Below are 21,783 nucleotides of genomic sequence, written 5' to 3'. Positions count from 1 at the left end.
GAATGTTCATTTGGGTTTAAACGGAGCAGCTCCTTCCTCGGCAAATCAATACGTCAATATTAACCTCAACCGAACAAATTGAACAGGATTAATCATAAAACTTCCTGTTGTTATCACTGTGTTCCAGCAAACTGAATGATAACCCTTAAAAATGAATTGCTTCCAAAAAGTATGAGTTAAATAAGGAATCTGATTGATTATGCAGCTTTCACTGATGTGCAGCTCTGTAGTGGATACTTAAATTTTATATGTCGTTGTTGTATTTTTGGGTAGTTAGTTAGTTAGTTTCATTTATTGTCCACAATGTGGAAATTTGTCTTTGGTCTCATAAAAACAACAGGTGCAAATAACTGCTGTAAACCAGCTGCTGAAGTCAAACAAAAACAAAATTATTTAGTATTTCTTTTTATAATTTATCACTTCATCATTCATCACTCCTCATCACTGTTTTATGTTGCCAGGTTCACAGTGAATAGTACTCCTCCTACAGTACATGGTAGTCATAAATGCTAATGCTGTGTTTGTTTATCTGCTCTACACAACAGCACATGTGGAATCCAGCACCTGGAGCGAGCAGGAAAGAACCTGTCGCTGTTCAACTCCTTCTACTTCTGCATCGTCACCTTCTCCACGGTGGGCTTTGGAGACGTGACTCCCCGCATATGGCCCTCGCAGCTGCTGGTAGTCATCATGATCTGTGTGGCTCTGGTGGTGCTGCCTCTGCAGGTAGGAAGAGGCTGAAATACACTGCAAAAGCTCAAAATCTTACCAAGAATATTTGTCTTGTTATTTCCAGTCAAAACAAATCTCATTATACTTAAAATAAGACTCATCACATTAAAAGTAGATTGTTTTTAGACACTTTTTACATCTTTCAAGCATATTTTTCACTTAAAATAATCTGATAGTGGGGCAAGTATTACAAGCACAAAAAAACTTGCTTCACTGGCAGATTTTTCTACTTATTTCGAGTGAAAATTTGTTTGAAACAAGTGAAAATTATCTAAAAACAAGTACATTTTTAGGTGATGAGTCTTATTTTAAGTGGAAAGAGACTAGTTTTGACTAGAAATTAGACATTTTGACAAGAAATAAGACAAATATTCTTGGAAAGATTTTGAGTTTTTGCATTTGTGTAATGTAGGATAACTTGTCAATGTTTTTTTTTATTGTTGTTGTTGTTGTGAGTTGTACTTTTGCTGAGAGTGTTTGTGCATCAGTTTGAGGAGCTGATCTACCTGTGGATGGAGAGGCAGAAGTCAGGAGGGAATTACAGCCGCCACAGAGCTCAGACTGAGAAGCATGTGGTGCTGTGTGTCAGCGCGCTCAAAATAGACCTGCTCATGGATTTTCTCAATGAGTTCTATGCCCATCCCAGACTACAGGTACCAAGATACAAAATGTCAGGGAGGAAATTACACACATGCATTTCTGTGCACCAGACTACACATATAGAGTGTGATAATGATATGCGTGGTGTGTTTCTGAGGATATTTAAAGACGGAATACCTCTTGTGTTGCTGTGTAATTATACAGGATTACTATGTGGTGATCCTGTGCCCCAGTGAAATGGACCTGCAGGTGCGGAGAGTGCTGCAGATCCCTCTGTGGTCACAGAGGGTGATCTATCTGCAAGGATCTGTTCTCAAAGACCAAGATCTGATGAGAGCCAAGTAAGTGGCAGAAAGAACCCACACGTGTAAATGTAAGTGTGTGTCTACACTGGCACTGACAAGTGAGTCATTAGCGCTTAGCTGTGTGTTGTTCTGCCTGTTATCCAGTCTGTCCATCATCACATTTGTCCAGACTGAAATATCACAATGACTGGGGGATGGGTTGCCGTGAAATTCATTCAGACATTCATGGTCCACAGAGGATGAATGATGTTACATTTATCTAGTTTAGTATGTCTCAATATCTACTGGATGAATGGCCACAAACATTTCTACAGACATTCATATTTCCCAGAGGATGAATCCTAATGTTTTGGATGATCCCCTGACTTTTCCTTTTGTGCCATCATAACTTGATTTCAAGAAAAATGTCTCAACAACAATTTGATGTTTAGTTTAGTTTAGTTTTTTTATTTGCACATTATATAACCTGCATAAACAATGTAAATAGTAAAATTAAACATTGTGCAGGAGAGGCAGAAGCCAAAAAAGGCTTATAAAAATACCTCCCCTATGTAAAAAACAACAACAACAGCGGTGGTCTTCAAAGTAAGAAGATAATACAGAAATTCATAACATAAAAAACAGAAAAGAAAGAAAGACAAATTAACATAGAAAAATGAAAGATACTAAATTAATAAAAAAAACAAACAAAAAAGAATTTACATAATGAAAAAAATATTAAATGAAAGGTACAAATTGACAGATCCAGAATGATTTTTTCAGTTGTTTTTTGAACAAAGCCAGTGTGGATATTGATTTTAGTGATTAATTACCATCAAATTTTGCACAGATGTTCATATTCCCCCACAGGATGAACTCCAATCACAATTTTGCTGACAACTGTTTATCTAGCGCTGTCATCAGGTCAAAATGTGTTCACTACTTTGTGGCAAATCTAAAACATTTCAGCTGTTGAACATCACTTTATTAGCACTATCGTCCACCCTTCTTCACAAAAAGAAATAACACTGATGGGTCAGATTAGACTAACTGTTGTAATTAAAGGTGAGGCAAATGCAAATCATCTAATTTTACCATCCTTATTACCTTACTGAGAGGATGAGGGATGTTAGCGGTTGGCATCATTTGTGCACAGCTGCACATCTTTGTCTTACATCAAATTGTGAATGTTGGAAGTTAGCATTTTAGTTTTGCGCTCTGAGATTGGTACGAATAATTGCAGAGCTCCCATCAGCAGGGTGTGGATCTCTATTGTTTTTCTTTTCCTTGATATCACCCTGATATTCTTTCTTCCCTTTCTGAGTAAACAGGCTTGTCAGAGCTATTGTGCAGCTTCGTGCTCAGACAACGTTGTAATTATTCATTCAAGCGATACCCAATTTTTTTTAGAGGCTCAGCTGTTAAAAGTAGCAATTTCTCTGTGGAAAGCGAACATGATCCGTCTCACATTTGTCTGTTAATTTTTTTGGCATAAAAGTTTTATGAATGAGCCTGTGGACATTTTCAGAGAGCGCTGATGAAAAGATTAGAAACCAGCTGTCAGTCGTGACATCTAGTCAAGTTTATCTCTGTAGCTTTAATCTTTGAGAATAGAAGCTATACACACATTCGTACAATGTCTTCTCTGGCTTGTTCAGTCTCACAACATAGCAGTGATGAGGCTCCAAAAAAAAGATAATGCTGCAGAATGAGAAGCATTTTGGGAGATGTGGAGCTGTGAAAAACAATCTGTCTGACCATTCATGTTTTTAATCTGTCTCTATTGATCTGCCAGACCTCACTTCTGTGTAATACTGTAAAAAAGAAAAAAGAAAAAAGCAAACACATAAAATAACTTGGCAAAAAGAACATAATAAAAAAAACCAAAAACAAACAAACACCTTTTGCCGCCTGGAGTCGCATCATATGGTATGGAAAACCCGATACCAAAATAAGTGCAACTTTGAAGAAAACGTGTTATATAAGTCGGCTGCATACATTTGGCAATGAGTTTTGTGCAATTAGAGGTAGAGGCTGGGTGTGTGCCGAGCTTACATCCTGCATCTGGCACCATCTCAAATCCTCCCACACTTGTTTTGCATTCTGTACTCTCTCGGCTGTGTTAATCATATGCAAAAAACAGTTCCACTTTCACTGCACATACATAGCGTGGAGCATTTCAGAACTGTCTTTTCAGTGATTGTCTATTTGCAATTTTTTAAAATGAATATCAATTCAGTGGATGTCGCCATTAACCCCCTCTCACAGGTCAAAGATCATTTCAAATGCGCTTGGATTGGCTCATTCCCTTTGCGTCAGCTGCTTTGACTTTTTCATTGTCATTTTGGAACAATGTAATTTGCCCTTTTTTCATGTCACTCCTGCAGAATGGATGACGCAGAGGCTTGTTTTATTCTAAGCAGCCGCAACGAGGTAGATCGCATGGCTGCGGTAAGAAGACCAACCGCTAATCATGACCTCAACTAATCAGAGGAGACTCATTTATAAATGTAAAATGTTTCATCTGTCACTGTTTGTTTCCCCGCAGGATCATCAGACCATCCTGAGAGCCTGGGCAGTGAAGGACTTCGCTCCAAATTGCCCCCTTTATGTCCAGATACTCAAACCTGAAAATAAGTTCCATGTTAAATTTGCAGGTGAGAGAGTTTGAACCTTCAGATAAATGAGGCGTTAAAGTTAAACTACTTAAAGAAATAGTCGTACATATGCAGTCAATCTTTTTACATTACAGTAGTTTACATAGGCTACATATTTCCCTGAGTGAAGACTTAAAGCAGAGCCAGTTCACTGCAAAAACTCAACATCTTTCCAAGAATATTTGTCTTATTTCTTGTCAAAATGTCTCATTTCTAGTCAAAACTAATCTCTTTCCACTTAAAATAAGACTCATCACCTAAAAATTTACTTGTTTTTAGATCATTTCCACTTGTTTCAAACAAATTTTCACTCGAAATAAGTAGAAAAATCTGCCAGTGTAGCAAGTTTTTTTGTGCTTGTAATAAGAAAGAAAAACTTGCCCTACTATCAGATTATTTTAAGTGAAAATATGCTTGAAAGATGTAAAAAAAAAAGTGTCTAAAAACAATCTACTTTTAATGTGATGACTGATGAGTCTAATATTAGTAATATAATAATAATAGTATAATGAGATTTGTTTTGACTGGAAATAAGACAAATATTCTTGGTAAGATTTTGAGTTTTTGCAGTGTTACAGTCAGTTACTGAAGCTTTTTAATATGAAGCTGAGCTGGGAGTAGCTTAGTTTAGCTTAGCATAGCATAAAGACTGAAGGCAGCTAGTTTAGCTCTTCCCAAAGCTGAAAATAAGCTACTTGAATCTTAAAGTTCCTTATCAATTGTTTAACCTGCACAAGAATAGAAATGTTCCTCTGATCAGCTTTCAATTTTCTCTTCTTCTGTTTTCAGATCACGTTGTTTGTGAGGAAGAGTTCAAGTACGCCATGCTGGCTCTCAACTGTGTTTGTCCTGCCACCTCCACCTTGGTCACGCTCCTCGTGCACACCTCCCGCGGACGGTCAGTCATCTTTGCCTGCCTGAGGCTTTTTGAAATCACAGAGTTCAAATTTCTTCACATGTTCATGTCTGCTGATGTCTATATAGCTTCCATAAGACTGGCACAGACTAGAGGGGGGATAAAAAAGCCTAAGCAATGAACAAGAAGGAACTCTGCAGGAAGTACAGAGAAAGTGCATTAAACCAAAAATGAAAACAGGCGGCATGCACCTTCATTGATTTCTGTGGATGTGTTCCCCATTAAACTGTGTGAAAAGCTCTCTGGTAGAAAATGACTTTTCACAGCATGCAGATGGCAAAGTGTTAAAGGCTGATGTAAATGGCTTAGGAAAACAGCCTTTAAAGGGACTCAATGGACTTTTAGCACTTGCTGTGTTCCTGAAGACTGTTTAGAAAGGAAAGTTTTATGTGGGTTTTATAGATGTACAGGTTTTAGAACTATCTCATAGAAGAACTCATTACCCCCATAGGTGAATATGACGTTGTTTGCCTGTTGTCTGATTGTGTAGCCTATAATGGAGTAAGTTCATGCAAATCAAAATCATAGCCTATGATAGGGTGTGTTTGAGTGCACAAGATAAATTTAGGAGGGTGTTTAGAGGGTAATAAGTTTGAAAGTGACTCAGATATTGATAATGATGAGCACACTGTTTTTGCCTTTGGCCACGAGTGACTGCATGGAAACAATTTATAAGCCATTGTGTGTTAAAACAGGAATATAAACTGCTTCCTTTGTGCGTCTCTCGTAGCCTATTAAACTCCGTCAAAGTGCGTGAGTAATTATTGTAATTACCGGAAGTCATTACAACGGGCATATTACATCCAAGCTGACTGACAGATGGATGATGCATCTGCTTTCATTAGCTAACCCAGGAGACCCAGCGTGACCCCCGAGGGGCTTGGAGGGGTTGCCTGGAGATGGAGGATTCATGATAATGATTGATCCTGAATATATATTCTCAGACTGTGCATGAGCATCACTGCACACATGCTACATTTCTAACACTCATCACCAGGTTCACTGATCCGTTTTACATTCGATTGTATTTTTCTGAATGACTGCAGAGAAGGACAACAGTCGCCGGAGCAGTGGCAGAGGATGTACGGCTGTTGCTCGGGCAACGAGGTCTACCACATCCGACTGTGTGACAGCAAGTTCTTTGGGGAGTATAATGGCAAAGGCTTCACGTATGCCTCCTTTCACGCTCACAAGAAGTGAGTGGACATGTAAGCTAAAGCATCTCTTTAAGATGCTGACAACAAGTTGAAAATATACCAGAGCAGAGTTTACAGGGATTGTTGTTTTTGAGATTTGACAACTTATGATTAAAGGGATAGTTAGACTTTTTTGGCAAATCGGCCCATTGCCATAATCCCTATAGTTTTAGGAGTGGGTTCGTTACCTTTAAAGCAGTACTAAAGAACTTTCCGTTTTGGTTGAGTTTGGCGGCGCCTGTGGACCAAAGCGGTAGTGTTTTGCCTGAAGGAAGACTCCATTTCCCATGAACACTAGCGTGAAGCCCTGTAAATATCCTGCATTAAAATTAACAGAAGACATCAAAACTAAGTTTCTGTTTCCAGTGGATCATTTCAAAGTGAAAACACAAACATAATCCATTGCTAAAGTGCCGTTTTGCCTGCTCCCTCCTTGTTGTGACTCGCAAAAGTGAAAGTAAAGTGAGAGCAGGGTTCCTACCATGCTCCTCAAAGCTGCTTAGTGCCAGAGAAAGAGATACAGACCCCCTCACACCACGACAGAGGTGTCATTCAACTTGTTGTAAGTCGATGTATCATCACAAAAGTTATGAAAATATTTTATGAAGGTTGAAAAGTTACTTAGTGTTGGTTTAATTGCTGGTGCAAGCTATTTTTTAGAACGGTGGAGCAGAGCCGCGAGCTGCTCAGAGCTACGCTACAGAGGCTAATGGGATTTCTTGGTTTCTCTCATCAAATACACAATCCAACAACTCCAAAACAACTCCGTCTCGTAATGTTACATTATTATCTCATAGCGTGGTGAATGTGCAGGTCACAACTTGTCCACGAGAGCGTTTTGGAGTTGTTGGATTGTGTATTTGATGAGTTTGATGAGGGAAACCAAGAAATCCCATTAGCCTCCGTAGCGTAACTCTGAGCAGCTCACGGCTCTGCTCCGCCGTTCTAAAAATAGCTTGCACCGACAATTAAAGGTAACGAACCTATTCCTAAAACTATAGGGATTATGGCAATGGGCCAATTTGCCAAAATGTTGAACTATCCCATCAGCATGTTTTTGACTCATTATAATTTTATATGATTTTAATGCAGATAGATGAATCCAAAACCAGGAGCATCCAACATTTTTGAGTATACTGTTGTCATAGAGACAGCAAATAAATGTTGCTTGATTCCTTTGAGCCTCAAGCATCAGTTTGTGACGACCATTTCTCATCATTTTACAGCCTAAAATGCAATTATTATATTATATTTGTCTGGAGTAACGTGCTCTAACAGCCGGTATGTGATGTTCAGGTACGGCGTGTGTCTGATTGGCATAAAGAGGGAAGACAACAAGAGCATCCTGCTGAACCCCGGCCCACGCCACATCATGGCTGCCACCGACACCTGCTACTACATCAACATCACCAAGGAGGAGAACTCGGCCTTCATCTTCAACCAGGAGGAGAAGAAGGGCCGTCCAGCTGGGGGGCTCTACGACGGACCCTCGCAGCTCCCTGTGCACAGCATCATCGCCAGCATGGGTGAGAGAGCGTGAGCAATCGCCCGTGTTGGTGAACGAGGTCTGAAAGCAGGTGCTGATGATGAATTTGATGAACCTGAGGAAATGCTGGTTGGATTTTATTTATAGGCACTGTTGCCATGGATCTCCAGAATACGGGCCCACCGGACGTCTCGGACAGTAAACTGGTCCCGCCCACGGTGAACGGGACGGGGAGCCGCCGGCCGAGCATCGCCCCGGTTCAGGAGCTCGCAGACTCCTCCTCCATCCTGCCGTGTGACCTCCTCAGCGACCAATCAGAAGACGACTCCGTCTTCACAGATGAGAAAGATCAATCGTCTACTGAGTAAGGTCTAACTTAGATGACTTGTTTTTCATACTTTTATTGAAATCCATTCATAAATACAACCAACTAATACCCAATAACTTTCCATTTCCTTACACTTATTATTTCTGTCATGTTTTGTATTGTACACTCTCAGTGACAGGAAGAAATAATATTAAAAAGTAAAAAATAGTCAATTTATACTTAAATAGACACATGAATATACTTGTAAGTAGCTCATAGCTGTATATGAATTAAGTAGAAGAATAAGGTATGACTCATACTAACTAAAGATAAACACGATTAATAGCATGCAGTTAAACTTAAACACGCTGTTTCCAAGATATCATGACTAAAGATGTAGAGGTAACACCTTACAATAAGGGTCCCTTAATTAACGTTAGTTAGTACATTATTAAGCATTAATTAACTGTTTACAGATATATTAACAATGATTATTATGTATTTCTTAGGATTAGGAAACACATTCATTTATGTAGCCTATTAGTAAGCAGTTAATTAATGTTTACTACTCAAAGTTAGTTAAAGTTTAATAATGTAATTAGTTATCATTATGTATGCATTACTCAGCATTAATTAACACATTAGTTTATATATTAATGCTTAATAATGTACTAACTAACGTTAATTAAGGGACCCTTATTGTAAAGTGTTACCGAAGTAGATTTATTCTGAAAACTTGAAAAACTTGAAACTCTTTCAGAATGAGAAATTACAACTGGAAACCTGTGCAGTTTTTTTTTCCACAGTGTGTTTCCTTAAAATGTGTCATTCATGATTTTTTTTTGGTTTTGTTGCCAGGTATGTGAAAGGTTATCCCCCCAACTCTCCGTACATCGGGAGCTCGCCCACCCTGTGCCATCTGTTGGCTGAAAAAGCCCCGTTCTGCTGCCTACGACTGGACCAGGTGGGCAGTCGCTGCTCCTCCAACTTAGTCACTCACTTACTTGCTGCCTCCATCGCTCCTTACTGTACAACCCAATCCCCCGACATCCCCCACCCCGTCTCTCTGTCCTTCACCTGGTAAAAGCACACCAAAAAATACCTGTTTTTTCTTGTCTTCCCTTCTTTTCCTGTGCAGGGTTGCAGGCACAACAGTTTTGAGGATGCCAAGGCGTACGGTTTTAAAAACAAGCTCATCATTGTGTCTGCGGAGACTGCGGGGAACGGGCTCTATAACTTCATCGTGCCGCTCAGAGCTTATTACAGACCCAGAAAAGAGCTTAACCCCCTTGTCTTGCTGCTGGATAACCCGTGAGTTCGCTTAAAGGCACACAAACAAACACACACACGCACGTCGCTCCTTTTCTCTGCCCTTCATTCTGTCTTTCACTATTTCACGGCGGGAAATGTTACGGCGCTAAGAGCCCACGTCAGCAGAGCACTTAGGACAAGGCTGCGGAGGTGGGATCTCCATTGTCATTTCTGATGTTAGGTTAGTGATGCCGCTCGCTCACAGTGACGTGACGAGTGTTTTGAGCAACAAAGAAAAATAAAAAATGCTGCTCGCCGTAGCTCCAGACAGTCGCCATGGCAACTTGCTTTGCCTTGAACCTGGATAATATATATTGCTGCAAGGGGGAGAAAAAAAAGATGTAGAAAAATTATATTTCTTCGGAGAAAAAAATCGAGCCGGGGCTTTTCATCGACATCCCTGATGTGTCCCTTTTTCAACCCCCACATGCACAGCTCTCAGGACTCTCATAGAAACACACACATAACAATGAACTCTCCCTACGTGCGCCACTCTCTCCCCTCCCCTTCCCTCCCCTGTCGCTTTCGCACATGCACAAACACAAACACCCACACACTTGGATATGCAATTCAGGCACTTTGCACAGCCTTGGGTCTCTAGTCACCAGGACTGGGCAGATGCATAAAGTAACGATCCGTCAGGGGTGGTGTCAGTGCACTGAGCAACAGATGGACTCGTCCCTCAGCCTGAAGTCACACTTACTAGGGAGTTGGACAACCACAGAGGTGCCCGAGGCGCAGATACTTACTGTTGCAGTTAGAGAGGAGTTTGAGAGTAGTGAGTGAGTGTGTACAAAGCCAAATATTCCTCTTTATGTGCTTTGTTGGATGCAGGTCTTGGAGGAGAAACAGGGATTTTAATGATCAAGCAATGTTTGCTTTATACTTCTTTAGTTCAAGTTCAAATTCAAGAGTCTTTATTGTCCCCTAGGGGCAATTTGTTCCACAGCAAGTAGCAAACAAACACATAAAAAAAAAACATTCAACAGAAGTCATTTAAAAGCCTGGTCACTGCAGGGAGGGACAAATGAATCTCTCCATCTGTTTGTATCAGGTATCTTTACATGGCAAACATAAAAAATGTTCAAATATTAATGTCAAACAGTAAATAACATATCTTCTAGAAATGCACAAACCCAAAAGAAAAACATTAACCACAACACGAGTTTACATGGGCATGTGTTTGAAATAAGACTATGTCATTTATGTTTCTTGTAGTCCAGATAATCACTTTCTGGAGGCCATCTGCTGTTTCCCTATGGTCTACTACATGGCTGGGAGCATAGACAAGTAAGACGGTCATATAATCTACTGCTTTTCATTACAATTTCATAATGTGTTACATCTATTTTCTCATTTATATAATAGGCCGATCTGTGATGTTACACTTACTGTGTGTGTGGTTTTTCTACTATATCCAATAGTATCTAAAAACTAGCGTTAGGGTTGTTGTGAAATGGCTTTTAGCAGGTTCAAGGTAAGCATAACACAAGTAAGTAAGACAAGGATATGTGTGTGTGTTTCAGTCTTGACAGCCTACTGCAGTGTGGCATAATCTACGCCGACAATTTGGTTGTTGTGGATAAAGAGAGTACGATGAGTGCCGAGGAAGACTACATGGCTGATGCCAAAACTATTGTCAATGTGCAGACAATGTTCAGGTAACCATTCACATTCTGCCATAAATGACTCATTTTCTGATCATATCCCGTCACTTTATTTGCTCAATGGCAGTTTAATAAATCAGAGGCAACAGCAGTTGTGTTTTTTTTTTTTTTTTAGTCACATCTTCTGACTGATTCATGCTTTTCCCATCATGTTCTCTCATGTTGCAGGTTGTTCCCCAGTCTCAGCATCATCACGGAGCTTACTCATCCATCCAACATGAGATTCATGCAGTTCAGAGCAAAGGACTGCTATTCACTGGCTCTCTCCAAGCTGGAGAAGGTGATACATTTACAAGAGAGCTTGCAGTGAATCACACAGTGAGAATAACAAGGAATTGTGAGGAGAGGGTGAAAGCTGTGTTTTTTTTTAAGTAGACAGTCTTGACACCGTTATTATATTTGCCATTTCCATCTGCGATAGTGCACGGTTACCAAAAAATAAAAAATAAAAAATCACAGACCTTTTTGAATGTTGTTCACCGGTACTTTGCTTTTCGTGTCTCCCCGACAGAAGGAGCGAGATAAAGGCTCCAACTTGGCCTTCATGTTTCGCCTACCCTTCGCTGCAGGCAGAGTGTTCAGCATCAGCATGCTGGACACTCTGCTCTATCAGGTTGGTACACACCTACAGCAAAACACTAAAGTCTCAGCTGGTTCTTTATTACCAGGTGAAAGGAATGGATGTGTTTTAACGGCAGCGGGGGAAACAGCATCGCCTGAGGAAACAGAGCTGCGTTACCAACGTTGAGCGAAAGTGCCCTCTTGTGTTCAGTCACTGACAGCAAGTGTGCTCTGGTTTCAGTTTTGAACTCGGTGTTTATACAAATTTTTCTGTGTTTGACAGTCTTTTGTGAAGGATTACATGATCCTTATTGCACGGCTGCTGCTGGGACTGGACACCACCCCCGGGTCGGGATACCTCTGTGCTGTGAGTGACACACAGCATTTACACTGCAAAAACTCAAAATCTTTCCAAGAATATTTGTCTTATTTCTTGTCAAAATGTCTCATTTCTAGTCAAAACTCATCTCTTTCCACTTAAAATAAGACTCATCACCTAAAAATTAACTTGTTTGTAGATAATTTTTACTTGTTTCAAACAAATTTTCACTTCACTTGTTTGTGCTTGTAATAAGGAAGAAAAACTTGCTCCACTATCAGATTTTCTACTTATTTCAAGTGAAAATATGCTTGAAAAAAGTGAAAAAAAAGAAAAGAAAAGGTGTCTAAAAACCAGCTACTATTTTTATGTGATGAGTCTTATTTTAAGTATAATGAGATTTGTTTTGACAAGAAATAAGACAAATGTTCTTGGTAAGATATTTGAGTTTTTGCAGTGTACAAAGAGAGAAATGATCTGTAACAGTAGCAGAACTACAGTACTTCTAATCTAATACTATATCCATTTATCTTGTTGTTCCAGATGAAAGTCACTGAGGAGGATTTATGGATCAGCACTTACGGCCGACTGTTCCAGAAACTCTGCTCCTCCAGTGCTGAAATTCCCATCGGGATCTATCGGACAGAATCCCACATTTTCTCTACATCAGAGGTGAGAATGACACAAATATCAGTCGCGAGTGGGAAATGTGTTTCAAATACGCTTGTAGTCTTTGGTTTATTGCAGAACATGTAACAGGACTGAAGGTGTAGTCATGCCAACAGCTATGTGAAAGCTGGACTCAAACGCAGCAGTGCTTTCAGTTAATGATCACCAGTGGTGGAAGAAGTAGACAGATCTCTTAAGTTCAAGTTAATTTAACTGAAATAAGCTTATTAAGGACCCTCATTATACAGTGAAGTCCATTTTAGAAAGAGATTAAAGTAATATTGGATTATATTTACTGATGCTTGCAGTTCAGCTATAAGAATATATCATCATTTTATGATATTTTGTAATAATAACCTCTATTTCCAGAGCAACTTGCACCTGAAGGTGTCTTTAAAAAGTTAATCTAAATGTTGAATAGAAATAGAAAGTAACATTATGTGCTTAAAAAACAAAAGAGTTTAAATTTTCTATTGACACAAAATTCAAATTCACAAAAGTAAAAATGATTATCCACTCACCAGTTATTGTTTTCAACATGTCTGAACTTTTATTTTGACGGGCAACCTGGCTGTTAGAGGTAACTTCCTGTCTCCTTGTCTCCCAGTCTCAAGTCTCAGTCAGCGTCGACGACTGCGAGGACACGAAGGACAGGGGGGACGAGTCTCGCAGCAACGACCAATCAGATCACCCGCTGCTGAGGAAGAAGAGCATGCAGTGGGCGCGGCGGCTCAGTAAGAAGAGCGTGAGGTGGCAGGGGGCGAGCCGCGACTCCAGCAAGGACCACGCCCAACGCATCGCCCAGCAACGCCTCAACCTCTACCGCCGCTCCGAGAGGGAGGAGCTGTCCGAGCTGGTCCGCAACCGCATGAGGCATCTGGGCCTCCCCACATCTGGATATGGTGAGGGTGAAAAAAACAAAAACAACTATCATAATTGTCATGTCTGCTTCTGCTAAACGAGTTTCCCTCCCTGTTTCTTGTCTTAATGCTGTTTGTAGAAGACCTGACAAATCTGACAGCCAGTGACGTCATGAACAGAGTCAATCTGGGATACTTACAAGGTACAGTACGTGTCTGTCCTTGTCTGGATGCTATGGCAAGGTTGGGGGTTGGGGAATTCATCAATCATCAAACAGATGTGACAGATGTGGTGTCTCTGTTTCAGATGAACAGAACGATCACCAGAACACTCTGTCGTACGTCCTCATCAACCCTTCTCCTGACACCAGGCTGGAGCTCAACGACGTTGTGTAAGCATTTCTCCTTTATGTCAAATTACACATGTAAACTGTTATGATTACTACCACTAGGGATGTCACAATTACTTGTTTTCACAATTAATCGCAGTATTAAACACAACAATTGATTAATCGTAAAGGTTCCTAAATACCGTCACTTCTCAAAAAAGATTATGGCAGATGTGCACCAAAATAAAAGTAAATGCTCAGATACTGGTCTATTTAACTAACGTAACATTGAATTGGTAGGAATTTAAATGTTAGCGTGTCATTTGTGTTTAAAATAAACACAAACATTTGGTATAGATGACAATTTATGACCTGAATATTTCAAACGCTTCCCCTGGAGGGTTAATAATTGTTCCTATATTGAAATATTTTGTGTAAACAATGAGTAATGTAATTATATTTTGACTGTATTTGATTTTACACATTCATAATGTTGTGAAATTAATTAATGCATAATAATCGTGATAATCGTAACACCGTGATTATTTCTTTGACAGTAATCGTACCGAGACAATTTGTAATCGTGACATCCCTAATTACTACCACTATTTAGTTTCAACGTCCTCAAAGCTCAGTGCAGACTGTTTTGGTCTGCATGTGGTTCCCCCTGAGTCGTGGAACGAGCTACCAGATACTATCCGTGCAGAGGCGTCCCTCTCTATCTTCAAGGATCTCTCGAACACTCGTCTCTTCAAAGAGCAGCTCTCCTCCCAAAACAGCCTAACATGCCTAACAAGCACTTACTCTGCACTCTGGGTGCACTTCGCTTTATTGAACAGTTTTCATTTTAGCCTCAAGGTCTCTACTCTCTACTGGACTGAAGTCTGAATGTTATCCCTCACTCGTAAGTCACTTTGAATGAGAGCATCTGCCAAATGAGTAATTGTAAACATATATACAGTATTTATATAAAGGTAAAAGGTACAGTTCTTCCTCAGTTTTTCTTTTCAGGTGATTTAAATAGAATCACTGAGGTGAAAACATAAATGTACACTCAGTATAATGTCCTTTTATCCACATGTTAGGGTAATCCCTTAAAGCCGTTCTAATTAATATTTCCATATCTTCAGATTAAATAATTATGAGAAAATTATCATAGCCATGCAATGAATGCACCAGGTAATTGTCTCCTCACAGTGTTTTTCCATCTAACAGCTCATTGTTTTGGTTTTAGAGGCTGAATTCATCACTCCAATCAATCCTGTCTCAAGGTTTTTCAGAAAGTGGTGACAAACAGGCTATACACTGTTGATTATACCCTACCTGCTGCAAACAGCAAACAGACAAAGTTGGTGATTACCTGGTGAACATACTGGAGCTCATCACAGCTGAAGACCCAGTTATTTCCCTTAGGAGCCGGTGAAGATCAAAATATTGCTAAAATAATCAGGTGGCAAAATGTAGGACCTCTGATTAATATTAATGTTGTTTCATGTTTGCCTGATGTGTAATAAACAGCTCTCTGCTAACAGGTTCACGCTGACAGCTTTATGAGGTGATAATTTATAAGTGTGGCAAAATAAATCATAGGATAATGTTGATTTAATGAAAAAAAAAACGCCTTCATCGCATTTCTTTTTTTTTGTGAATTATTATTTTTTGGAAAGATTATACATTTACAGGAGAGCAACTGGGCGAGCAGGGCACCTATCAGTATCCATGGTGACGACCGTCTCCCGAGTGCATCCCACACTTTGTTTGTTTAGCTCCTTTTTCTTTAATGCAGACAGAGTGCCCTTCATGGCCTCTGTAGTGAAGAGTGGGTGCTCCCATGTGACAACACACCAAGGCCGTAATTACCATATGCATATTCAGATATGCTCAAAATGTCCCCCCCAATATATAGCTAGCTGATTAAAAAATAAAAAATAAAAAAGTATTCCATGTGTTAGCGAATTTACCGTACTTTCCGGACTATAGAGCGCACCTGAGTATAAGCCGCACCAGCAAAATTTGAAAAGAAAATACATATATATAGGCCGCACTTGAATATAAGCCTCAGGTTTTCATGTTGTAACATGAGATATTTACACAGAAAGACAGTAGGGAACTGTGCAAGTCTGCTCGCTTTTCCGCTGTTTTGGTTACGCTCCTCTCGCCCATGTGATTTTTGATTTGATTTGATTTGAAAATTTTTAATGTCCCCGAAGGGCAATTTGGTTTGTAGCAAAAGTTCAGAATCAAACGCAGTAAATCTCACATAGCACACACAATAATACAATAAATACATATAGTCATCACAGATTACAGTACTGTACATCGTTCCCATCAGGTTCACCTACAGCGTATTGAGGAATCTAATGGCAGACGGGACAAAGGATTTTGAATATCTAATTGATTTGGCCTGACAAGGGAACGTACAGTACATACCTCCTCTTAGATGGGAGGAGTCGAAACTCTGCATGAAGAGGGTGGAGAGGGTTTGCCAGAATGGGCCTCGCCCTCTGAGTGGCTCTGACCTGATAAACATTGTCAAGGTCATTCAGGCGAGTGCCAATTGTTTTTTGGCAGAGTTTGACCACATTCTTCATCTTATTCTTATTTGATATGCTGAGGTTTGTTTACAACGCATTTGCAATGCATTTGTTTACAACGAAGCCGGCGAAAAATCAATAAATGGAGCGGTGGATAACGTTACATAACATATACGATGTTATGGCGTGTGTGTTTGTGTAGTCTTAAAGCAGAAGTAAGTGATATATTTGTGTTAATATAAGTCTTAAATAGTTATATCTTCCGACAGCAATCACTTACATAGAGTGTTTGGACTGAAACACGGGTCTCTCAGTCCCTCTGCTCTGCTCTGAGCCGAGGAGAAAACATTTATCGTATCCTACAGTTTTTATCCAATGAGGAGAGAGAACGGCATGCAGGGCTGTGTGTGCAGCCAAGGGACGCCGTGAATGTGGTGACGTAGGGATGAGGACTGTTATGGTGCGTTCAAGGAAACTCGTATTTTTCCGACCGTGAAGTCGTACCAGTTCGATCTGGTACGAGTTCACCGGTCAGAAGTTACGAGTGGCCGTTATAGTGACTTTCACCGGTAAAACAGGTCGGAAAAACACGAGTGGGTTGCCTGGAACGCTACAAAGTCGTAAGTTGTGACTTGAAGCTGTAATTTACGATTTCAAAAGCCGGCCTGGAACGCAGCATTAGCGAAAACGACCGGACCACTTACTTCTGCTTTAACCGTCGTAAACAAAAGATTACGGGTTACTAAGCGTGTTTGTGTTGCGGTGTGCAGAGACAAGAGCTGGGACACCGGGGCGGGGAAAAAAGGAGCGGCTTATAGTCCGGAAAGTACGGTATATACAGTATATATATATAGAAAGAGAGAGATTTGGTCCCCCCCCCAATGTTGACTCTATGGTTACGGCCTTGCAATACACAGTTTTCTCTCTCTCTCTCTCTCTCTCTCTCTCTCTCTCTCTCTCTCAGGTACTTGATCCGTTCAGACCCTCTGGCTCACGTCCCCGAGGAGCCCCCCATCCACAGCAGCAGCCTGAAGGAGAGACACGAGTCCTGCGTGGACATCAGAGAGGACACGCAGCTCTGATAGCATGCTGACTGTGTACACCTCCACTGGTTCTCTCCTTCCTGATCACCTACCCACTTCCTGCAGGTGTGGGGGTGGGTATGGGGGAGGTTGTGTGTCTGTCTGTGTGGCTGCGTCCACACCGGTCCAGGCCGACTGACCGAGGACAAATCTGTGCTGTTTTGTCCCAGCACTGCAGTCGACCAACAGTACCGCTGTATTATACGAGTGCCTACCGTTTGGCAGATGATGTTTGACGTCATCTGTGACATTTTCATCCTCTTGCCAGAGACACTGTATGTATGAATAGCCTAGTGCATTTACTTCTGTGAAAGCTCTCTCCAAAGAGCAGTCAGGGACACACTTATTTAAAAACAAAAACAAAAAAACAACAAAACGATTCAACTAAAGTGAAGAGATTTCAATCAGGTTCATCCCACCTGCAGCGTTGCCCTTGGTTCAAGGTAATCTGACTCACCAGAAAACAGCACTGAGATCAGAGGACAGTCCTTAAATAGATTCACTGTCATTTAAAAAGTCCTGTATTCAGTGAATTTTACATTTTGTTTCTGCTCCTTCAGGAAAAAGCACAAGTTGAACGTCAAGAGCAGAAATTTCCTTTAGTTTTTGAGATCAGATGCACATATTCTAAATTTACCTATTTCCCCCCTATCTCTCACATAAAATGAAAAAGCCTTCAACACTTATGTGACTTAAACAAAACATGTGCATTTAAAGCTTTTATTTAAAGCTTACTTTTTTGTAGCTGAATCATAGAGGTTAGTTATTCAGTGGTGTAGGTCTACAAACAGTGGTGGTTACTTGTATGTTTGCGGTACATTTCTGAGGTTGAGTTGATGAGGTTTTTGCGACACAAGACCTAAGTTCAACCCTAAATATTCTGTGCCATATATTCAGTATTGTGCCAATTAAGGCTTTGTTTGATTTGTACTATATTAGTAATCAGACGACCTCATCGTAACTTTCAGCACTGCTCAGTGATTTGTGGCTGTTTGGGGTGAGGTATGTACATGTATTTCTAAAATGCTACATCCTGTACACTAAGAATTTTTGAATTGCAACTCTTTGACTTGGTACGTATTTAAATGTTGGAAATATTTGTACTTGAGTTTCATTATATTTTAATTTTGCACATTAAAGTGCGATATTATGAAGAAAGCACAACTGTTTTAAGTTTGTTTAAACTCAGCATTGATATGTCTTTAAAAGGGACATAGCCTATTATGGAAAATACCACATTTTGAAGGCTCTTTAATCTTCTTTATCTTGCCTTCCAGCCCCAAAATGTGAGAATTGACAAAAAATCTGTAATTTTCAGGCTCCCAAGGTTGAAATCCATGTGGTTTTTACAAGCCGTTCTTTCAGTCATTAGTTTTCAAATGTGCATAATACCACCCCTACCTGTGAGTACCAGTAGAGGGGGCGTGGTGGGGCGAGCAGTGCATTCAAAGGGACAGGCTCTGAAACCAGCCGTTCTGAACAAGGCTGTTTTGAGTGGAAGAAAAGAGCCGTGATGTTTGATCCTTGGGGTATTTTGACTGAAGCATGTCACAGACATGTCTTTAAGTAGGGCTGGGATGATATGCTTATCTCCCGATTCGATTCTTCTACGATTTTTTGGATGGCGATTCGATTTAAATTGCGATTCTACGATATTGCAGATTCTCTCGATTTTTAGTCTGCATTTTAAACATTTATCTGCACACAAATAGTACTGTAGGAGCCTATAAATTAAAGCAGATATCAGCTTCACGGCCGTTTCGGCTAATGCTGCGTTCAAGGCAGGCTTTTGAAACCGTAAGTTACAGCTTCAAGTCACAACTACGACTTGGTAGCGTTCCAGGTAACCCGTAGCTCGTGTTTTTACCATCCTGTTGTCTGTGAAAGTTCCCTATAACGGCCACTCGTAACTTCCGACCCGTAAACTCGTACCAGATCGAACTGGTATGACTTCACAGGAAGGAAAAACACAAAGTACGAGTTTCTTTGAACGCACCATGAGTTAGCAGCCCCCGCCCTTGTCAGGCATCAATTGGTCCTCGTGCTACGTCACCACATTCACGCGCATCCCTTGGCTGCACACACAGCCCTTCATGCCGTTCTCTCTCCTCATTGGATAACACTTGTATCCCACAAGGAAAATTTTCTCCTCGGGTTACAGCAGAGCAGAGTGACGGAGAGACTCGTGTTTAGGCTGAAATACTTCATGTAAGTGATTGCTGACGGAAAATAGGACTATTTAGGACTTATATTAACAAAAACATTCCACTGATATCTGCTTTAACATACTCCATTATAAAGTGAACTTTATACCCTTATAACCCTTTTCAAAACCTGTACTCTCTGTATGTAAAAAAGGCTAACAAATGCACATTGCACAATATTTAAAAAAATTCAACAACAAAAAAAAAAAAATCGATTTTTGAAGAAAAAAAATTGATTTAAAAATCGTCAAAAAAGATATCGCGATATTTATGTGAATCGATTTTTTCTCCCACCCCTATCTTTAAGACTCCTGGGAACTATTTTAATTTGTGGAAAAGGGGCATGAGAAATGGGAAATGAATAATACAGTCAACAATATACAGTAAATGAAGGGCAGAAGACTATATCAAACAGGGGTGGCAAGGGAAAGGTGCAGAGAAAAGAAAGGAAGGAAGCAGTTAGGGATGGAAAGGAAAGAAAGAAGAAAGAAAGAGAAAAAGTAAAGTAAGAAAAAGAGGGAAGGGAAGGACAGAAAAGAAGGGGGAGGCAGCCACAGCCACAGAGCTGACAGTCAGACTGGGGAAATGAAGTCTAATCAAGCAACAAGTGGAAACACCTGTGTGGTTTTTACTGTGTGTGCGGGGACTTGATGAGCAGCAGCGTGGGAGACAAACAGCAGCACACACATCTACTAATGAAGACAGTTTTTTGAAGATTTTCTGCTAATAAACATGCAAATTTTGTCTAATCAAATTTGTAGAAGCACCAAAGTGTGACAACAAGTTGAGGTTTTTACAAGAGCTAAGTTGACAGTGAGTTTGAGATGATTTTCCTGAAAAGAGTAGGCTATATATTATTATATACTGTCTACTAAATATAATTACATAGTTCTATCCAGTACTGTAAACCTCCAACACAAGAAAGGGAAATACACAGCAGCAAAGAAACACAAAAAGACACACACACCATAGCAAATTTAACAAGAAAATGTACCTAGTTGCGATTTATTATAATTCTTCAAAATAAATAAACAGCATAACACAATGAAATAAGACTGATAACATCTCTGAAAGCCTGTGACAGAATAAACCTCAAAATAGTGCCTGTTTTTTTTTTTAGTAAACATAACTTGTACATAATGTACAAAAAATACTACTCAAAAAATGTACAAATGCAGCAAACAAATATCAAGTATTGTGCAGTTTCTCCCTCCTCACATCGTACCAGCTGCTGACAGTCAGTCATTACAGGGATATTTAACTAGTGTTGAACGCCAGAAGAAGCTACATTAAAATCTAACAACGCTCACCAGAATCCAGTGAGCGGTTAATGAGCAGCAAACATCTCAGTGGCATAACTCAGTTTATTTTGGTTCAGCAGTAGGAGCCGGTCAGGGATCTCAGATGGCTCATACAGGTGGTGGAATACAAGTACTAGGTTAATACAATATAATGCACTACTGATTATAATGCACTGAGTCTCAAAGCGCTTCCTGTTTGGAATAAATACTAGTACAATTTCCCCCTCCAGTAAAAACATTATTTCTCCTCCACCGGAACAGCAGCTTCCAAACTAAGAAAAACAAAAAAAACAAAAGAAAAGAATGTTTTGTTGCTTTGCTCTGTTGTTCTGTTTGCATGACAGAAGTTTTTAAAGCATAATCAGGAGAGTAAACATTCAGAGGTGGATGATGCACAAGTGGTGCATTCAGCTCTCCACTTCCCAAACACAAATATACTCACACACCTCCCCAAACACACTCAATAGAAAACAAGACTGGACATTATCACCACTCACTAACATCCATCCCGTACTTAGATAAAAAAAGGTTGTTCAAAGCTCCCTCGTCACAAAAGCACTGAACAGTAGGAGTTTACTGGTGAATAAACAGGTTTTCTCTGGACATGGAGCCTGGATTAATCACAGCAGTAGGGTAATATATATATGTATTGTTTTGTTTTTTTGCCAAGCTGAAATAGCAAACTTTACAAGACATTATCAAGTGATTGTTGACCACTGCCTGTCTGTATTGTACTGTAGTTGCACTTGAGTAGATTCGGTAGCTTTC

The 21,783-nt window shown here is 40.1% G+C and overlaps 1 protein-coding gene across 1 annotated transcript in view; it reads left to right on the top strand.

Moving 5' to 3' along the window:
• Positions 1 to 17,510, top strand: part of kcnt1a (potassium sodium-activated channel subfamily T member 1a) — a gene marked incomplete at both ends in the record, with an annotated part of 32,456 nt that extends 14,946 nt beyond the window's left edge. The window contains 21 exons of the mRNA XM_083984078.1: positions 546 to 726; positions 1,221 to 1,385; positions 1,537 to 1,673; positions 4,004 to 4,067; positions 4,165 to 4,273; positions 5,063 to 5,171; positions 6,236 to 6,385; positions 7,682 to 7,911; positions 8,019 to 8,235; positions 9,037 to 9,142; positions 9,317 to 9,489; positions 10,708 to 10,779; positions 11,016 to 11,150; positions 11,325 to 11,436; positions 11,668 to 11,769; positions 12,001 to 12,084; positions 12,580 to 12,708; positions 13,313 to 13,607; positions 13,706 to 13,768; positions 13,873 to 13,957; positions 17,393 to 17,510. Coding sequence (XP_083840204.1) covers positions 546 to 726; positions 1,221 to 1,385; positions 1,537 to 1,673; positions 4,004 to 4,067; positions 4,165 to 4,273; positions 5,063 to 5,171; positions 6,236 to 6,385; positions 7,682 to 7,911; positions 8,019 to 8,235; positions 9,037 to 9,142; positions 9,317 to 9,489; positions 10,708 to 10,779; positions 11,016 to 11,150; positions 11,325 to 11,436; positions 11,668 to 11,769; positions 12,001 to 12,084; positions 12,580 to 12,708; positions 13,313 to 13,607; positions 13,706 to 13,768; positions 13,873 to 13,957; positions 17,393 to 17,510 — 2,836 coding nt within the window. The remainder of the gene's footprint in view (positions 1 to 545; positions 727 to 1,220; positions 1,386 to 1,536; positions 1,674 to 4,003; positions 4,068 to 4,164; positions 4,274 to 5,062; positions 5,172 to 6,235; positions 6,386 to 7,681; positions 7,912 to 8,018; positions 8,236 to 9,036; positions 9,143 to 9,316; positions 9,490 to 10,707; positions 10,780 to 11,015; positions 11,151 to 11,324; positions 11,437 to 11,667; positions 11,770 to 12,000; positions 12,085 to 12,579; positions 12,709 to 13,312; positions 13,608 to 13,705; positions 13,769 to 13,872; positions 13,958 to 17,392) is intronic.
• Between the last annotated feature and the right edge of the window lie 4,273 nt (positions 17,511 to 21,783).

The sequence above is a fragment of the Trachurus trachurus genome (assembly GCF_905171665.1).
Source record: "Trachurus trachurus genome assembly, chromosome: 12".
Lineage (NCBI taxonomy): Eukaryota > Metazoa > Chordata > Actinopteri > Carangiformes > Carangidae > Trachurus > Trachurus trachurus.
Note: the sequence above shows the minus strand (reverse complement) of the source record. Positions and strands in the feature narration are given on the sequence as shown.